This window comes from Olea europaea, chromosome 21 (assembly GCF_002742605.1).
Source record: "Olea europaea var. sylvestris chromosome 21, O_europaea_v1, whole genome shotgun sequence".
In the NCBI taxonomy this organism is placed as follows: domain Eukaryota; kingdom Viridiplantae; phylum Streptophyta; class Magnoliopsida; order Lamiales; family Oleaceae; genus Olea; species Olea europaea.
In genome coordinates this window covers 17532173-17550878 of record NC_036257.1, presented here as the reverse complement: position 1 = coordinate 17550878, position 18706 = coordinate 17532173, and the positions used below count along the sequence as shown (strand labels likewise).

At 34.1% G+C, this 18706-nt stretch overlaps 2 protein-coding genes and 1 non-coding gene across 4 annotated transcripts; 1 reads left to right on the top strand and 2 right to left on the bottom strand.

Moving 5' to 3' along the window:
- Positions 1-1390: 1390 nt before the first annotated feature.
- On the bottom strand, positions 1391-1472 carry TRNAS-AGA. The gene has a single exon. It is a non-coding gene; the product is annotated as a tRNA-Ser (tRNA).
- A 7197-nt stretch (positions 1473-8669) lies between these two features.
- Positions 8670-12527, top strand: LOC111370970 (G-type lectin S-receptor-like serine/threonine-protein kinase At4g27290). 2 transcript variants are annotated; one of them, XM_022992896.1, is made up of 8 exons: positions 8670-9924; positions 10000-10159; positions 10827-10964; positions 11055-11176; positions 11253-11463; positions 11563-11800; positions 11874-12024; positions 12142-12527. In XM_022992896.1, exons 1-8 carry the CDS (start codon positions 8899-8901, stop codon positions 12442-12444), a joined length of 2349 nt encoding a protein of 782 aa, XP_022848664.1. In that variant the 5' UTR covers positions 8670-8898; the 3' UTR covers positions 12445-12527. The 2 variants fall into 2 exon arrangements, with proteins under 2 accessions (XP_022848664.1, XP_022848663.1); XM_022992895.1 differs by having other exon boundaries at positions 8670-10159.
- Positions 12528-13525: 998 nt separating this feature from the next.
- Positions 13526-17527, bottom strand: LOC111370969 (G-type lectin S-receptor-like serine/threonine-protein kinase At4g27290). Its single transcript, XM_022992894.1, has 7 exons — positions 16125-17527; positions 15863-16003; positions 15578-15735; positions 15165-15375; positions 14589-14826; positions 14215-14365; positions 13526-14138 (listed from the first exon to the last, which is right to left on the bottom strand). The coding sequence occupies exons 1-7, from the start codon at positions 17407-17409 to the stop codon at positions 13836-13838; spliced, it is 2487 nt and encodes an 828-aa protein (XP_022848662.1). The 5' UTR covers positions 17410-17527; the 3' UTR covers positions 13526-13835.
- Between the last annotated feature and the right edge of the window lie 1179 nt (positions 17528-18706).

Below are 18706 nucleotides of genomic sequence, written 5' to 3'. Positions count from 1 at the left end.
GAATCGTATATTCACTGATTTATTTAAAAATATCGAATAATTAAAGAGGGAAAACAACCAACCGATAATCAAAACCCTAGGTAGTTCTCGTTTCTAAAGAAAATAAAAACCCTAATCTACTACACAAGAAAATGACTTAAAACCAATCCCTCAACTGACCCATGGCTATTTGCACCAAATATTTCTTTATAAACTGCATTTGAAGGAATTCGAGTGATTGTACACCGCTTTTTATTTCGCCAGCAATCTGTGTCGATTTCCAATTTGAAAACATTTCTACAAAATAAATTTTTCCAAGTTCCAATCTTTAATAATAAACTGTGAATTAGAACCCATTCAAGAACTAAGTACATGATTTACAGAAGCTTAACTTGTACGTACTTCAATCTTGCAAACCCTAGAAATTAATTCTGATGAAGGGCATTTCCTTAAATAGATTTTATTTGTTTCTTGTAAGTGCTGAAACACAAGGAATGCCTCTGAAAACTTTCTTTAACTGGGAGTCAGCAATCCACTTCAGGACCTATTAAAAAATCTTGAAAAAGATATAAAAATAGAATGCTAAAAAAAAAAGCAGTAAGTAGTTAGTAATTATAAGTACCAGCATAGCAGCCTATAAGTATTTATCAGCTTACTTCAATAAAACAGTACAAATCTGTAATGAGTGTAAATGTGCAGAAGACTCTCAGTAAAACTAAGGCTGCGAAAGCTTTTTGAAACCCTATTTTGATTGGTTGAAGCAGTAATAATCTACCAGACTCCTTTTGTGATCAGCTTTTTTGTTTTTCCTCCTTTAATTTATACAATTAAGCTATTTGTACGTATTGTTTCTTTAAACATTTGTTTGACATATGCTAAGGTGGTGTGCATTTGGCCCTTGATTAACTAATTGTACAAATAACATGAATTTTTTATGCAATTTGTAATTTCTTACGTCGTCCTAAGTTCGTCGTACCATAAAGATTATCAAATATTGCAACATTGATGACGAGATCGGCAAGTAAAAGTGCACCTAATCTCAAAAGAGTCGATCGTCAAGGATCAAGTAAAAGGCACCACGATTCTATAAATCTCCATTTAAGTGCTATCGACTGGTAAATATTTCAAGGCATGGCATCTACGAACGACAAATGTTGCCCTTTCTTTCTTAGGAATTTTAATGTAACTTATAATTTGTTGTTTATCCGAAAATAAGACGTTCTTTGTATTGTTATTTTTTTACTATTCTTTGGGGTAAAAGGAAATGGAAAAATATCAGTTTTAAGTGACCTTTTTCCTATAACTACCTTCTGCTCAAATGGCTTCCAATGCAAATAAAGGGCAGCTAAAAAAAAAAAGGAAAAAAAGAAAAAGAAAAAAAAAAAAAAAAAAAAAAAAAAAAAAGAAAAAGCGTGAACGGCAGGATTCGAACCTGCGCGGGCAGAGCCCACATGATTTCTAGTCATGCCCGATAACCACTCCGGCACGTCCACCAGTGTTGACACTTTGCCCAGTTTTTTTCTACTTATTATATGCACTTGGAGAAAATTTCTACTCTCAATATAGACCTGAAAATAATATATTATACTGAATTAAAGTTTAATTTTAGACTAGTGTAGAGGTTGTCCTTAAAATATTTGGATACTATAAATTCAGCCCTAATTTTGTACGAATAACCTAGATTTTAATCTAAGTCAAAGTCAACAATTCATTTCAACTTCATATTTTATAGATCCCACAACTTTTCAACCATACATTTCATTAATTTGTATCAAAATTTTCTAAAAAATTGATTTTAATCCCCACCAAACAGGGCTCAATATTATTCCATAAGTAAGTAATTTAGAAGCCTTATTTCTAAGGTCAATATATGAACAAGGAATGGATTTACGTACCTCTAAGATATTATAGAGGAATGAATTTTACATTTTTTTTTCTCTATTATTGCAATTCAATAAAATAAATTGAAAGTCGACATGATAATTATATTGACATCAATTTTTTTTCTTTTAAATAAATGCATCGTTTTTTAATTATATTAAATATCCCCAATTCTTATTTCTTATTAAACTTATATCTTTAATATTTATTTATTTTATTTTTTATTTTTTTCGGTTGCATTCTTATCATCAACTTTAGCCCATATTTGGTAGGGATTAAAATTTGAGTCAAATTTAATAATTAATCTAAATTATATATTTCATGAAATCCATAACTTTTCAATCACCCATGCCATTAACTTTTATTAAAATTTACTAATAATCTGTTTTTAATTCTCACCAAACAAGGATTTATATTAATTAGTAAATATTATCAAGTTCTATTGACACGGTTTAAAATACAAGGTAATTATTTAGTCACACTTTTATATTTGTTATATTTTTACTTTTTTAAAAATATGATAAGCAAACATTTTACGTTCTTTTATTAGAATTTTTGAATGAAATTGTTAAATTATTGGAAGGTTAAGTAGAAAATAATCAAGAAAATGATTAATTTGCTCTTTCTTGAAACTTCTAATTAAGCTCGTGATTGTTTACCATTCTTCAAAAACTAAGTTAATTGTCCCAATAATCACTGAAATCATGCATGTGTCTTCATTGCTCATTGAACTTTCACATATCAAGTTTTGATCACCGAATTTATAAAAATGTTGGATGTTATCACTGACATGACATCCTTTACTCAACTCTAAAGGAATTGATGATATGATAGACATGATGCATATTTAGTGTGTGTTCGTCAAAATCCTGCAAGTGTACGAGTTTGTTGTACAAGTAATAATCGTGATGAGAGAGTTATCGTCCTACAGAAAATAATGATCAATTTTAGTATATTTGATATATTTAAATTCGTATTTGTAACTAAAAGACGATCAAAGGAATAACTAAATAATTTTTATAACTAAAACTTGTGAAAATAATTAAAATTGGTTAAAAATTCAAATGTGTGAACGTATTGGATTTTTGACGTCACTATCAATTCTTAGTTCTAATTCTGAACCAATAATAATTATTTCAATATATGCAGTTGTGACGATCGATAATTTTATTATTATTTATTATTCTTTCCCAAGATATAATAAAATTAAAAATTACCATGAAACGATCCTATTCCTAGTCTGACTTCATATGGCAAACATGCATTAATATTTAGGATTATTACATAAGATCGCACACGCCACAAATATTATTCTTAATATTTATTGTTCATGTGTTCCAATAACAGTGTTCTATCTACCGTGAGTTTTTCAACACTACGAATAAGCAACTTATTGTCCTAATGGTGCGCAAACACTAAAACAATATAAATAGGCATATTAATGGAATCACAACGTAAGAATTAACATAAAAACGTAGGTCTCGAATTAAAACTAAAAATTAAATAATTTTGTCATCATCCAATACATGAAAATATTTAGCCTAGCTTAATGTTGGGATTAAATAAATAAAAGTGGAAGGAAGTCACCGAAATTTGACGGGACATGATTAACTTCACGAAATTTCTCCACTTTTGCGCGTGCGAGGCTTGTCTAGGTAGATATATTTTTCCCCAATTGGCGTGTAATTAAACTCCCAAAAGCCATCTTTTCAGCGTGTCTTCTAGTCAATTGCGTGTGTTGTATCGGTAAAAATAAAAAATAAAAAATTAGCCCAATGTTTGTATAATCTCAACCAATTGGCAGTCGAATTCTCCTCCTTCTAGCCGTCTTTTTCTATGGCTTCTTTTCTCTATTCCTCCCCCAGTTTCTGCCAATGTTTCTGCATATATATGTAAGTATTATACCTTAGGTCCAATCAACTTTGGATATAAATACTTTTGATATATAATTAATACAATTTAATGGCAGATCTATTATTTAATTAATAGACAATTAAATAAATAATAAAGTCCGTAGATTCAAATTTTCGTAATTTGTTAATCACAAGGAGTTGTGATTGTGAGATACAAATTACATTGATTGAATCTTAAATCGTCCGTGGTCGTAAGTAATAACAAGATACGGATATCATTATTACGGATAGACCATCACGTGTGACATTTCTTACTTGTGAAGTAAGTAGCTGATCTCACAAGTTAAAGTGTGGTGACACTTAAATGAATACGTTGATGTTTTGTTATAGAACAAAACATTGGAGACTCGTCGAGAGATTTCACATGGATAACTATCTGAGTGTCAATGGTTAATCTCTAACGTTCGGTAGTGGAATTGGTCCTTTGACGTGAGGTTGTCATAGTACCTTATATGAGGACAGTCATACTTTAGCGGTGTTGGATGTTGCTCTGCAAAGGACCGCTAATACGACATCGGGTATGTCAAGAATCGTATGAAGGTTGTGATTGATCAATAAATGATTCATCACTCTTAGATAGTAGGAGATTATGATCTGCGTTTCATTCAATTAAGTCGATAACGAAATCCTTGGCCAATGTGTACTTATAAGTCGAAAAAGAGTTTTCGACTTATATTGACTTAATAGTGGAGTAAAAATTATGATCGATAGTCAGGATTGACACAATTCCATATCTCGTAATTGATCGGATCATATTGATGAAGGGATTATAGTTTCACGGTAAACGAACGAGTTTGGTTTTGTCATACTATATGATATTCCTCGTCACATATATTGCCCTGACATATTGCTAGATGTCAATCTGGGACGGTGAGTGTGAATTGGTGATAAATTAAAAGAGTGTTTTAATTTATCAATTTTGATTAGTTCAAAATAATATTTTACGTCGTTAGGTATCGTGATCGGGAACCTGATGGGTCACACATAAAAGAGAATTGGAAGATTGCAATTTGTCAATTAATTAATTTGACAATCGTTGGATAAATTAATTAATTGGGTTGGTTATTTATAGGCTCGAATTAATTAATTGGATTAATTAATTCACGGATCGGATTTAATTAAATGGATTAATTAAATATTGGGTCGGACTGGATCAAACCCGTTTGGGCTTATATATAATTACATTGCTAGGGTTTTAAACTCACATGTTTTTTAATAATTATTCTTGCTAGCACAAAAGGAGAAAATCCTGGTAGTTGCAATTTTGTTCTCTATGTGAATCACCGTTGGAGGCTGGACAATTGGACAGTTGTGAATGACGAATCAATATTGTAGGAAGAAAAAGAAAAGCAAAAAGTTTACAGAATTCTTCAAAGGTACAATCTTTATCACGATTTCTATCTAAACAAAAAAGGATTCTCGATGGGAATCAAAATATTTTTAATTTTTCGCTATGCATGTATAAGTAGATTCCTTCCAATATATATATCCAGTTTCCCCAAGCAGCTACTTTAATTTATATGTAAAATAATTCAATCCAACTGCTGATTTGTCCCCTCCTTCTGCCGGTTTTGTTGACTCCAAAAGAGTGAAATTCCAATTGTTTATTTTCTCTCAGCAATTGTATTAATTTAGCAGCCCTTTTTCAATCCAATTTCAGCCGCCGTTTTTCTTCCAGAATTTCCCCAAGTTGGCTGCCTTATTAATGGTTTTGTCTCCAAAAGATTCTCTACCTCTTTCCTTCAATTGGCTGCCATGAATATATAATTCACCAATAGCCTCTAGCCTTCCTTCAATGTTTTTTCATTTTTTTCCCCTAGCTGCCAACGCGATGTATGTATATATATATATCTCCAGCCCACCAATTAATTTGTTTCTATATAGAATTAAGTGGAAATTATAGATTCTAATAGATTTGAAATTCCCATTTCTTAAATAAGATGCCATGTTTAATATTTCAGAAATCAGAATTTTTTTTATTAATTAATATATTTAAAAATTAAAACAATTTTTCAAACCCTAATTATTTCACTCTCAACCCCCTCTATCTCTCTATTCTCACAGGAAACTCCTCTATCTCTCTCTCTCTCTCTTTGCCAGAAACACCGCCACCGAAGGTCATTCCCACAAATCGACCATCGCCAAACAAGCTGCCATCGGAACATGGTCGAGCAGCACCGCGAACTGTAGCAAGTGGTGGTCGTGGAGATCGTGGGGGCATCAACAACTCGAAGAAATCAAGTCTCAACTGTAGGGAAGATGGTGGTCCGACTATTGTAGTCGACAATTCGGTGGATATCTAGGGTGAATGTGGTGGTGGTGGTTTTTAGAGGTGATGTAGATGTGGTTGTGGTGGTGGAAATCGACTCATGACTGTGGGAAGATGGTGGTTCGATGGTTGTAGTCGGCGATTCGATGTGGCAGCAGGTGAATGTGGTGTTAATGGTTGTGGATTGGGGCATCTGTTAAAAAATTGTTGCATCTTTGTGGTCGGAGTTGGTGGCGTCACGTCGCTATGGGTGGAGGTGCTGGTGGTGGTGTGGTAGGTGAAGATGGGGTGTTGTGCAGCAATGTTTTTGAGGTGATGGTGTTTGTGGTGGTGTTGCAAGGTGGGTGGAGGGTATGGTGCGGTGGTGATGGGTTTTCTGAGGTGCTAGGTATTATTGGAGGCTTGTAATGGTGTTTGTTGGTGGTGGAGGTGCTGTCTGGCGCGGTGGATCTGGCAGTGGTGGTCGGTGGTGATTTTGGTGGTCGTGGTCGGGTCGGTGGTTGTGATCACAAGTGTTGGTCACAAATTATTTGGTTAAATGTGACCAATTAAATTGATTAATTTGTGACTAATAAATAATATACATTGTAACTAATAAATAATTTGTGACCTAAAAATTATTAATCTGTGATCGATAATTTGTGACTGTATAATAAATTGTGACTTATAATATTCATGATTTGTGATCAATGAATAAATCGTGACTCATTAATTTTTTGATTTGTGACTGATGAATAAACTGCGACTTATAAATTTTTTGAATTGTGGCCGTAAAATAATTTGTAACATAAAATTTCTGATTTGTGACCGAAAATTAATAAGATGTTAATTAAATCGTTAATTTGTGACCAAATTGTATAAATCCGTGATATAAATATAATTAATTAATTAATTAAATCATAAATAAAATTTAATAAAAATCTAATTTTTGAAGTTTGAAATTTGTTTTCTTAATTTTGAAATGTGTGATATTTAAAATCTTACTTATGAAAATTTCCCTAGAATTAATCCCCCAAGTCCTCTAAGTTGGAGTCCAATTGAAAATCCATTCAAATTGTAAAATTTGCTTCCGATTCAAGTTCCAATTGAGGCCCAATTAATCAATTATTTTCTCCAAGTCCTCAACTTTCAAATTATAAAATTTGATCTCCAAACTTTGCATCAAATAGCTAATTAATCCTTCATCCTTTTCCAAATGCTTCAAACGGGTTTGTCAAAATAAAAATTAACCTAAGTTAGATAAAAATGAATAATTTGACGACGTAAAAGTTTAATAATACGATATAGATAAATACACAAATTGCACTTATCAACGTGACTCACAAAACACCAGATTGTCAAGTAAGAAAAAGCTTCTTCGATTGCTAATTGTACCTTGAAAGACATCTTTGATTGCTTACTATACTTTTAAAGATGTATTTGATTGCTTACTATATTTTAGGGTGGTTGAGTTTTAGTTACTAAACTCATAAAATTGATATCATCCGTCCTCGATATTTAGGAATGCTTTCCTATTATCATTTTCATACTACGAAATAATTTTGGAACATGGAACGTTTGAAGACATTTTGCAATATACTTGAGTTTTGTTGCAATTCTTTCCATAGTTGATCTATAATCTACATTAACAAGAAAATATTGACGGTTTTGATAATTAATTCTAACAAAAATAGGTATGATATTCACCAAAAAAATTCATAATCTACATTAACAAAAAAATATATTGTATGTTTTTGGAGTATATTTTTGGCTGAAATATTTCCTGGTTTTTGTTGTATGTTTTTTGCTTTTAATGTAGATCATGAATTTTTTTTGGTGAATATCATAAAGAAGAATAGGAATTTGTAATCGATACAAGCACCAACCAATTCGATGGATTATTAGAAAACTGATTCCAGAAGTGTATCAACAATAGCATAAAATATTAATCGTATTCATGGAGTAAAAATATAGTTCGCTGGTTCGAATCAGAATTGGAAACAGTTTCAACAATCTTGAACATAGGGATTAAGAATCTATGGTGAGTTTGCCATTGTCTGGAATCACTGCAGATGCATCTCCTTCACCAGAAACAATTCCTTGCTGCAATCTTTTGAGTGAACCATGGACTTGATCGAAGCCTCTTCTACCGCCCTCAGCAAATTCAGTGGTCTTAACATGGTTGAGGCAGATGAACCCGCAACCTCAGATGCCAAATTTGATGCAGTAATTTTGGACTCCAATTGTGAGGGATCAATTGTGAAGATCATATCTTAGCTAGTGCCAAAATCCGTCTTGAGTTTTTCTGTTTGAGATTAGATTATGTTTATTAGTGGTTTTGTTAGGTTAAGAGGACCACACTCCGCCTATTGTAGCCACGTACGTTGCCTAATTTCAAAGCAGAAGCTTCATTACCATTTTTTCCATGGAAAAAACCCAAAGTTTTGGCTGTAAGCAAAGTCAAAAAACGTGCTTGACAAAAAAAAATTGATCACTCCAGTATTTGCCACGATTGAAAGGTGTGAAATGAATTAATGAAATTGACCTTAAGTTATTGAAAATAACCTCCTGTTTGACACGGTTTATAATCTGTATATAATCGATCAAAAATTTCACGCATTTTGTGATAGTCATAAGTACTAATCACTTAAAATTTAAACCCATCATAGTCACCCTCCAAACAAAACTTTTTGACTTTTCAGTCTTTAATGTCATCGAAGTCGTCTATTACATGGAAAATGGTCATTATCATCATGCTCAAAATAATGCTTCAAGACAATAATGGCACGTTCTCATTCATCGTCAGCTAATCATCAATGATAAATCTTTCATCTAAATGTACACATTAATCCGTTCGATTCTTAGTTCTAAAAGAAAATGGCGCAATCCCAATCTTTTCTCGGCGCTCTTGCCTATGCTTTAGCGTTTCTAAAATTCTCTCTAGCAGTAGATACACTTTCTGCAAATCAAGTAATCCGCGATGGGCAGACTTTAGTTTCTCAGGGCCAAATGTTCGAGCTGGGATTCTTCTCCCCTGGTAAGCTCAATGCCAGGTTTTTAGGGATATGGTATAAAACTACCCCGGATATCGTTGTTTGGGCTGCAAACAGAAACCAGCCCATTACAGACTCACAGGGAATCTTGAATATAAGCAGAAATGGAACTTTACTTCTCAGCAGAGGCGAAAGAATTATCTGGTCGTCAAATTTGTCGTTTGTTGCATCAACTCCAGTTTTACAGCTCTTAGACACTGGAAACCTTGTACTAATAGACAACACAAATGGAACTTCTCCAAAAAACTACATGTGGCAGAGTTTTGATTACCCTGGTAACACCAGGTTACCAGGAATGGCGATGGTAGACAGCCCTGGTACCGAACAAGATAGATATTTGACTTCTTGGAGAAGTACTGATGATCCATCTCTTGGAGATTTTACTTACAGGATTGAAAATCATGGCCTTGTTGAACTTGTGATCTACAACAAGCAGGTAAAAAGATGCCGTAGTGGCCCATGGAATGGGCATTACTTCAGTAATCTCCCTTTCTTTCCCACAGTACCTTTTAAACCGAACTTGGCATTAAATAAAGACAGGGTTTTAGTATATGATAACAGTTCATCCATCACAAGATTAACTCTAGACGAATCAGGCTATCTGCAGCGCTATATGATGAACGAGGGCAAAAATGAGTGGAATCTTGTTATGACAATACCCCGTGATTCATGTGACAATTATGGTCGGTGTGGTCCTAACGCTATCTGCAAAATTAATAAAATACCAATATGCGAGTGTCTGAAGGGATTCTCACCCAGGTCTCAACAGGATTGGAATGTACAAGACTGGTCGAGTGGATGCTCTAGAATTAGGCCACTGGATTGCCAGAATGGAGATGGATTTCAAAAGGTGGGTGCCAACTTTCCTGATAGGTTGCAGTCTCAGTTGAACATTAATATGAGTTTTGATGTATGTCAAGCACAGTGTTCCCAAAGCTGTTCTTGTACAGCTTTTGCTACTCCGGTTATAGGTGATGGAGTCACTGGGTGCCTGATGTGGTATGGGGATTTGATTGATATCAGAGAGGTTCCTGGAGCAGATAGCATGTTGAACTTCCATATTCGCTTGCCACGTTCAGAACTAGGTAAGCCTATTTGGTAAAAACTTCTTAAGACATCTCTTTTAGTTTCTAAGAAATGCATATCTTAGCTGGAAAATATATGGCATGCTGTTAAATCTGAAAGTTACGTTGGATTGAATATTTAGGTAACGTTCTTTATGAATACTTATCAAACTCGGCCCGACCATTGATTCCATGAAGGTACCTAAGGTCGACCTGTTGACATGCAATGGCACATGTTCCTCGTTTAAAAGTCGGACCACCTGGTCTGGTCCAGGTTTTACAAATAAGATCGTGACAAACTCATGAATAAACCTTATTTTGGCTCATGTTAATTATAGATAAGAATGAAATGTTCATATAAATAAATAGACACGGTCCAAGTGTCCTGAGTTCAATTGAGAGCTTTCCGCTGTTGAAAGCGTGAAAACTCGTTTTACCTGTGGGAAAGGAAGGTCTAACATAGAACAGAGTGGAGATCCTTGGCTATCATTAGTATGAACTTCTAAAGGCTAACGTCACAGTATGCAGCCTAATTTTATAATCAAGTTTCATAAGGCAGAACAGAGAAAAAAGAACATCGACCAATCCTGTTCATGGTAGGATATAGCAGCAACAATAGATAGCAAGTTAATTAAAACATGATTCATGTGTGAAGAATGATTACATTAGCTGGTCTTTTTATTTGTAGAGTCGGACAATGATTCAGATAAGAATAAGAAAAAGAAAAAGCCTGGAAAGCTAATCTTCATGTTGACTGCTGTTGGAGTGCTCATCTGTGGCATAATCTTGGGGGCAATACTTCTAAAGATAAGATTAATGAGACAAGGTAACAATACTAACCCAGACTGCATAAGAATGAATAATTAACATGGAGAACAGCTTTAAACGGTAACCTAAGGCAAATTTTGCTTCACAGGAGAAAGGAAAACTGAAGACTTGGATTTACCTTCATTTGATTTGGCAACTATCGTGGCTGCTACAGATAACTTCTCCAGCGAAAACATGATTGGCGAAGGCGGTTTTGGTCAGGTTTACAGGGTAATGGACACAACTCACGAGTTGTACAAGTTTGCACATTGTATAAATATATAAGATCAACAATTTGTATATTCAGGGTAGCTCACCGGATGGACAAGAAATAGCAGTAAAAAGACTGTCCAAAACATCCAGACAAGGTCTTGAAGAATTCAAAAATGAAGTGAGTTTGATTGCCAAACTCCAACACAGAAACCTCGTCAGACTTTTGGGGTGCTGCACTGAAGGAGATGAAAGAATGTTAATCTATGAGTACATGCAGAACAAAAGCTTGGATAATTTTATTTTTGGTTTGACCTAAGAAACCATTTATCTTATTGATTTGTTTTGAATAATTAATTTTAGTTTCAAGGATTTTTGACACTCAGAAAGCGTTCAATTTGGTACAGATCAAGAAAGAAGGACAATATTGACATGGCCTAAGCGGTTTGACATTATTATGGGGATTGCACGGGGTTTGCTCTATCTTCACCATGACTCCAGATTAAAGATTATCCACAGGGATCTCAAAACAAGCAATATTTTGCTAGACGAAAATCTGAATCCAAAAATTTCTGACTTTGGCTTAGCAAGAATTCTTGGAGGGGGTGTTGGTATTGCAAGAACAAAAAGAGTTATTGGGACATAGTAAGTTTCTCCTTAACTTGAGCAAAACATATAATTGTTTGTACAATATCTCATAACCAATATATTTGCACAGTGGCTATATGGCTCCAGAGTATACTATTGATGGGAAGTTCTCTGTAAAATCAGATGTTTTCAGCATGGGAGTTGTCTTGTTAGAAATAGTGAGTGGCAAGAGGAACAGAGGTTTCAGACATCTAGATCACTATCGCAGCCTTTTAGGACATGTGAGTAGCGCAAACAAATCGAATTTCACTTTCCAAGTTAGCATTTTGTAATTCATAATACACATATACTGTTTCTCGCTAGCAACAAAACTTGTCTTACTCGAGCAATTTTCACAGGCATGGCTCCTTTGGAATGAAGACAAGGCTTTGGAACTAATGGATGAATGTTTGAAAGATTCATTTGTTGAATGCCAAGTAAAGAGATGCATACATGTGGGCTTACTATGTGTTCAGAAACACGCAGAAGACAGGCCAGTAATGTCCTCTGTGCTTTTCATGTTAGGAAGTGAGGAGGGAGCAATTCTTCCAGAACCCAAGGAACCTGGATTTTTCATGGAAAGGAGTTCTTTTAATGAAAAAACCGGTGCATCAGAGGCCAACACATATACAATCTCAGTAACTGATCTAGAAGGCAGATAGAGAGGTCGAATAGTGTGATAATTATGGAAGAATCAATCACTTATATGCTAAAATATTGATTAAATTCAGAAAAATATTCTTTTCAGATGTTGCGTGGTAAGATTAGTTCAATTCTTGTTCTTCACGAAGGTCTGTTATATCCCAATTCCAGAATTATTTAAAAAAAAAAAAAAAAAAAAAAAAAGGAGAGAGAGAGAGAGAAAGCAATTGCATGCAATTAATTATAGGTATTCATATTCTTGATTGATAAACTTGTATAATGGTAAAAAAGGAAAAAAAAAATAAAATTGATTTCCATTTGTAGTGGCACCTGACAAACACAACTTGCAACTGAGTTACTAAACCTCTGTCCAATTTCACGAGTGCTCCCCCAGTGCCTTAATTGTTACCAAGATTTTTCTTACAAAATTATGCTGTCTCTAACATTTTAGATAGCATAGTTTTGGGTTCCAGTAATGAAGAAACTTGTAATTTTGAGGCTAATAGGTCCAGTACAAGTAAATGAGCATAAACCAGATAGAGATTCAACAGGGGAGTAACATGGACAACCAGAGAGTTAGCGAAAGTTTTAACATAATTTAATTAAATTCATAGACTCGACAAAAGAATTGTGACTGAAGAAAAATGTTAGCACAGTAAAATATGATTCATGTGAAATTAATCTGAAATTTGAATCATCCTACATCCAATCCTTTGATGGTCTTATTTGAGATCCCAAAATTGAATTAGATTACATTCAAATTGAATCACACATTCTGATCATTTCCATGTTTCAACTCATTTTTTTTTCTTTTAAATTTTCTCGTTCATCTGTAATTGCGAACCAAACTCGTCTCACTGTACCATATTATAAAAAAGCAGTCCAAGTCGTTCAATTTGATCTAGAAATATCTATATTCAGACAAATTCAAATAAAATTACTATTTTAACATCAATAGGATACATAATAATTTCCTGAACATTCTTCAAGTCACGCTGCTATAATATATATCATTTAAGATGTATCCCTTTGTATTCAAATCATACAGTGCAACACCTGGAGGTTGTGAGTTGCTGAAAAATGGCTTAATTTACAGAGGCTTTTTTATTTGTTTGATTCATCAAATTTTAATATTATAACAAACATGTCAACACCTAGACAGCCAACCCGACCAGCCAACAATGTCTTAATCTGGTACAAAACATGAATTTTTATGACATTGTAATTTGGGCTAGGAGGAAGCAATCAGACACATGTTACATCCGATTTCTATAAGTGTTGTAACTTATAAAGAAGAACCGATGTATATAATGGAGGAGATTCTCTGCTTAGCACACTGGCTGAAGGAAAAAATATTTCTTTTTTAAATGAAAGGAAAATTGAGCACTACTAAGGTAACCAATGTTCTCCATTATCGTGCTTCCAGCTGTGTTACCGTCACTTGGTTTATTGAACTTGCTGCATTATTGCTAGTTGTTCTTTCAACAGTAAATAAATTTCTTTCTGTGAAAAAACCGGGTTGTCTAGCTGGAGGCAATACTCCTTCGTTTCCCAACATCATCACTACTGAAGACATGTTTGGTCTATCTTCTGGACTTTGTTGAACGCATAATAATCCCACATGGATCGACCGCAGCATTTCTGATAAATGGACGGAGCCAAGATAAGCATCAACTAATTCCATATACCTTCCTTCTTTATAAAGCATCCACGCCTGTACCAATTGAACTCCTTAAGAGAACAATTTTTAGATCTAAGTGCTAACAGTACTAATTTCATTAAATACTTACATGCCCAAGAAGGTTGTGGTGGTGATCCCTATGAGAAAATCCTCTGTTTCTTTTGCCACTTACAATCTCAAGCACTAGAACACCAAAGCTAAATACATCTGATTTTATCGAAAATAATCCATCTACTGCATATTCTGGTGACATGTAGCCGCTACATGACAAAATTTATCAATTAAGTTATAAGACATAGAAGAGAATTTCATACATTATGTTTGGCAAGGGCTTATAAACCATTTATAAACCATCAAAAATTGGTCAAACCAATTTTTATCCACACTTTTTGTGAGACCCATAAGTATTACCCACTACTCATTTGTATCTAGTTATAAACAAAAAATTATAAATACTTTCCAAACAAGCTCTAAGATTCTTACTATGTTCCAACTATTCGACTCGTGTTAGCTCCAGTCTCATTTCCTCTGAAACTTCTAGCCATGCCAAAGTCCGATATCTTTGGGTTCAAGTCCGAATCAAGCAAAATATTGCTAGCTTTGAGGTCTCTATGTATGATTCTGAGACAAGAATCTTGATGGAGATATACAAGTCCTCGAGCAATACCATTAATAATGTGGAAGCGCTTAGGCCAATCAAGCAGTGCACTTCCCACTGGATCTGCAAAAAGTTTTTCTTTGTCATGAGAATGATTTGTATGTTGGATAGTTAGAAATTAAAAATCAATTCAAATATCTACAAGCAAATATCTTGAAGCGCAATTGTGTGAAAATGCATCTGTAACATTAGTCTAATGTTGTGCATCATATTTTACAATTGATCAGATTTATTTATATATTTATTTGATATATATATAATTTATTTATTTATTTATTTTTTAATTTTTTTGCTTCTGCATATGAAAAATGTTAATGAAACTCTTTTATGTCATTATATATAACTCGTATTCTTGATTGAATGTGATATTGAGCTGATTATGCTAGATGAAGATTTCTTACCAAATAGAATCAAGTCTAGACTTCTATTAGGCATGTATTCGTAAATCAACATATTTTCATCTCCTTGTGTGCACCATCCTAGAAGCTTCACGAGATTTCGATGCTGAAGTTTAGCTATATAGATAACTTCATTCTTGAACTCATCAAGTCCTTGAAGGGAAGTTCTTGATAGCCGTTTTACAGCAATTTCCTGCCCCTCTTCCAGCAGGCCCTATATGAGAATTTGTACATGTAAAAGACATTCCTTTTGCACGACGGAAATCTAATTTCACATGTGACTTATCATGGCATTGATGCATTCGTGTTTTGTTGTGTCAATTAAAAATCAATAAAGTTTAGACGTGATATAACTTCTGAGAGAATCAATCCCCAGTGTAGAGTATGCCATGTATGCACAAAAAAACTCATATTACCTTGTAAACAGGTCCAAACCCACCCTCTCCAAGTTTGTTGTTAATTGAAAAATTATCAGTAGCTTTAATTATTGTATACAAGTCAAACAGTGGTAGCTCTATGTCTTTGTTGTGACTTCCATAATTGTGATTATCCGTACAGTTGTGTCCTGGACTGCCTGAAACATAAGCAATGAATTGGATGTAACTTGATTGAGAAAAGAAAAATAAGGCTTCCGGTTTTAGAATATAGATAATCTTGGTTTCTCCAATTGTTTCTGGTAGAAAACTGTAGATTTTGCTTACCTCCTTCTCTAAGTATGTGGTTACTTTTCTTCCTTTTTCGAAGATAGAGCATCAGACTCAAACCAAGCAGAAACAATCCGATCAACACTGACAAACTTACTACAAGAATTTCTCTTTTCCCTCCTTTTATGTCTGCAAATTCTATATATAAATAAATTGGATTTTTTTGTAAGTCAGAAGTATACAGATAGTCTATAAAGGAAAAAAAGAAAACAATAAATGTGTTTAATGATAGATTAAACTTTGTCTATCGAATTTTTACCTAATTCAGAAGAAGCCATTCTAATATAGATATCTTGTCCTCCTTCGGATAGCTCTTTGATGTTAATCAGGTCTTTCAACCAAAGTAGGCATCCACTTCCCCCCCTGCTTATATCCAAGTTAATATAAGCCATACAAGAGCAATTATTTAAGCACACCATCTCACATTCATTTAATGTCATATTCTCATTAAACCAAGAATATCGTGTGTCTGGCAATTTAATACCAGAGTACTTGAGAAATGCATCTCCATTTTGGCAATTCAAGGGAGTTCTGCGAACACAGCCATTCGACCAATCTGCATTTTCCCATCCTCCTGGATCTTTAGGCTGAAATCTATCTAAACATCCACAAACAGGAGAATTTGCAATATTGCAACTACCATATGCACCACATAATCTATAGACATCACAATTATCTGTTGGAGAAGTAATGTAGACAACCCACTCCTTCGTTCGGTTAACCCACATGCAGCGCTGTCCAACACCACTACCACTCAATGTAAACCTTGAAATAATTGATCTATTCAGGAGATCAAAAGTATAATACGCCTCATTTTTGTTTAGAACTACTTTGTATTTGAAAATAGGATTTTTCTTCAAGTTTGGCGTCCCACTATAGGTTAGTCCATTCCAAGGTCCAGTTTTAAACTGTACAGCAGAACCTTTTCTCAAGACATGTTGTGGATAACCAGTAGGATCAAAGTGATATGTAAAATCTCCTGAAGATGGATCATCATTGCTCTTCCATGATGATAGATAGACCTCTAGCCCAGTTATAAGGTTCCAACCGAATTTCATCCCTGGTAAAATTGTATCAGTTGGATAATTAAAACTCTCCCATAGGAAATTCCCCTGGTCAGCATCGTTTGCATCTTTTACAACAAGGTTTCCTGAGTCCAGCAACTTTGCAACTGGACTTTTCACACTTCGTGATGTATTAGTGGACCATATGATGCGACCATTAGCATTGTCTAAAAGAACTAGAAGTCCTGGCTCGATAACCTTTAAGACTCCTGATGTATTTATGAGTGGTAGTTCTCTGTTGGCGACCCATACTACAGTTTTAACTGTTATTTCTTTATACCACAAGCCCACGTATCGATTCTTGGAATTTCCAGGGCTAAAAAATCCCAATTCAAAGCTTCCACCAGATGCAACGAGGGTCTCACCATCTCTAAGGATTTGTGTCGTAGTTATAGTATCCGTTGCACTGGAAAATGTCTTGATGGACATTAAAAATGTCAAGACAAAAAGAAAGGGGAAATCTTTTTTCTGTTTTCTCATGGATAAAGTCCTGTCTGCCTGTTTCTGTTTTTCTTGTTTAATATAATAATACAGGAAATACACAGAAGCATCAAAGCATACTGATTGACTATAAGGTGTCCAGTATGAACACCCTAGTCTCTTGACTTGGAATGGGTTATTGAATGGAAAGAACGAAAGCGGACCAAGGTTTTTATTCGTTAGCCAAGCGCGCGTGAAAATTGAGAAATTGCCATTAGAGACTCTGCATTCAGTTGGCAATACAAAGTCAACATTATGCTTCTAATTTCTTTGCATGCTTAGACCGCTGTTTCACTGATATTAGTAGGACAATTAAATGGACCATCAGAGTGGAATGGATCCAAGAATGTGAGAAGTCTAAAATTGCTGACTAGTCTATGATGTCTGGAGCTATTCCCCTTACCCACTTCCATCGATTTTGACTGGGAATAATTAGTTCTTGATAACTATACTTGTATTGATTAATTAACAGTTTATCATAACGAAAATATCAATTATAATAGCGTATAAGTTAATAGACATTATTCTGATTTTGCTGATGCTAGATTGTGTTGAGATTGGCTTCCAGGATGAACTGAGTCTAAGCTCCTCCATACAGCGTTAGGTGCCTTGGTCAGCAAATTCTGCAAGTGCAGATATAATCCAGTTACACAGTAAAAGCTATTTACGGCAGAGCATTGATTATCCAAGAGGCTAGAATGCATAATGACTGAATACGAGGTACACCATCCAATTAGAAGATCTGAAGTATTATAAGGTCAAGACTATGCTCGAAGAATGACGGGAATATGAAAATGCTGACTAATCAACGGTCTCCCTTCTTCATTTCCATCGATGTAGACATGGCATAATTATGTCACAATCTATGCATGTAGTGATTAATTAACAGTTTAGCTCAAACGAAAATATCATCTATAATTGTGTACATGTTAAATTACATCAATTCAATTCAGCTGGTGTTAGATATATGGGTAATTAGCAAAAACATCCCTATCATTTGTACTGATTGCAAAAATGGTCCCTATCTCCATTTACACTCTCATTTTAAACATTTCTTGCAAAATTGGTCCTTTCCTTCATATTCAGTTAAATATGTATAATTTGATTCCAAATGTTTGTTTCATTTCCTTTAATTGCTTAAATAGTTCCCATCCTTTCAGTTTTGACATTTGAACACTCAAATCGACATTTCTTTATTTAAAATGTCCTTATCATTAATTTTCTCCATTATAATATTATAAAATGACTAATTTATCATCATTTTTAAATAAATAAAAAAAAGAAATAATATAAAAAA

Coding starts and splice junctions, on each gene's coding strand:
- LOC111370970 (XM_022992895.1), top strand. CDS start 8,899: ATGGCGCAATCCCAATCTTTTCTCGGCGCTCTTGCCTATGCTTTAGCG. Junction 10,965..11,054: donor GATAAGATTAATGAGACAAG/GTAACAATACTA, acceptor TTTGCTTCACAG/GAGAAAGGAAAACTGAAGAC. Junction 11,801..11,873: donor AAAAGAGTTATTGGGACATA/GTAAGTTTCTCC, acceptor ATATTTGCACAG/TGGCTATATGGCTCCAGAGT.
- LOC111370969 (XM_022992894.1), bottom strand. CDS start 17,409: ATGAGAAAACAGAAAAAAGATTTCCCCTTTCTTTTTGTCTTGACATTT. Junction 14,366..14,588: donor AGTCGAATAGTTGGAACATA/GTAAGAATCTTA, acceptor TTTGTCATGTAG/CGGCTACATGTCACCAGAAT. Junction 14,139..14,214: donor ACCACAACCTTCTTGGGCAT/GTAAGTATTTAA, acceptor CAATTGGTACAG/GCGTGGATGCTTTATAAAGA.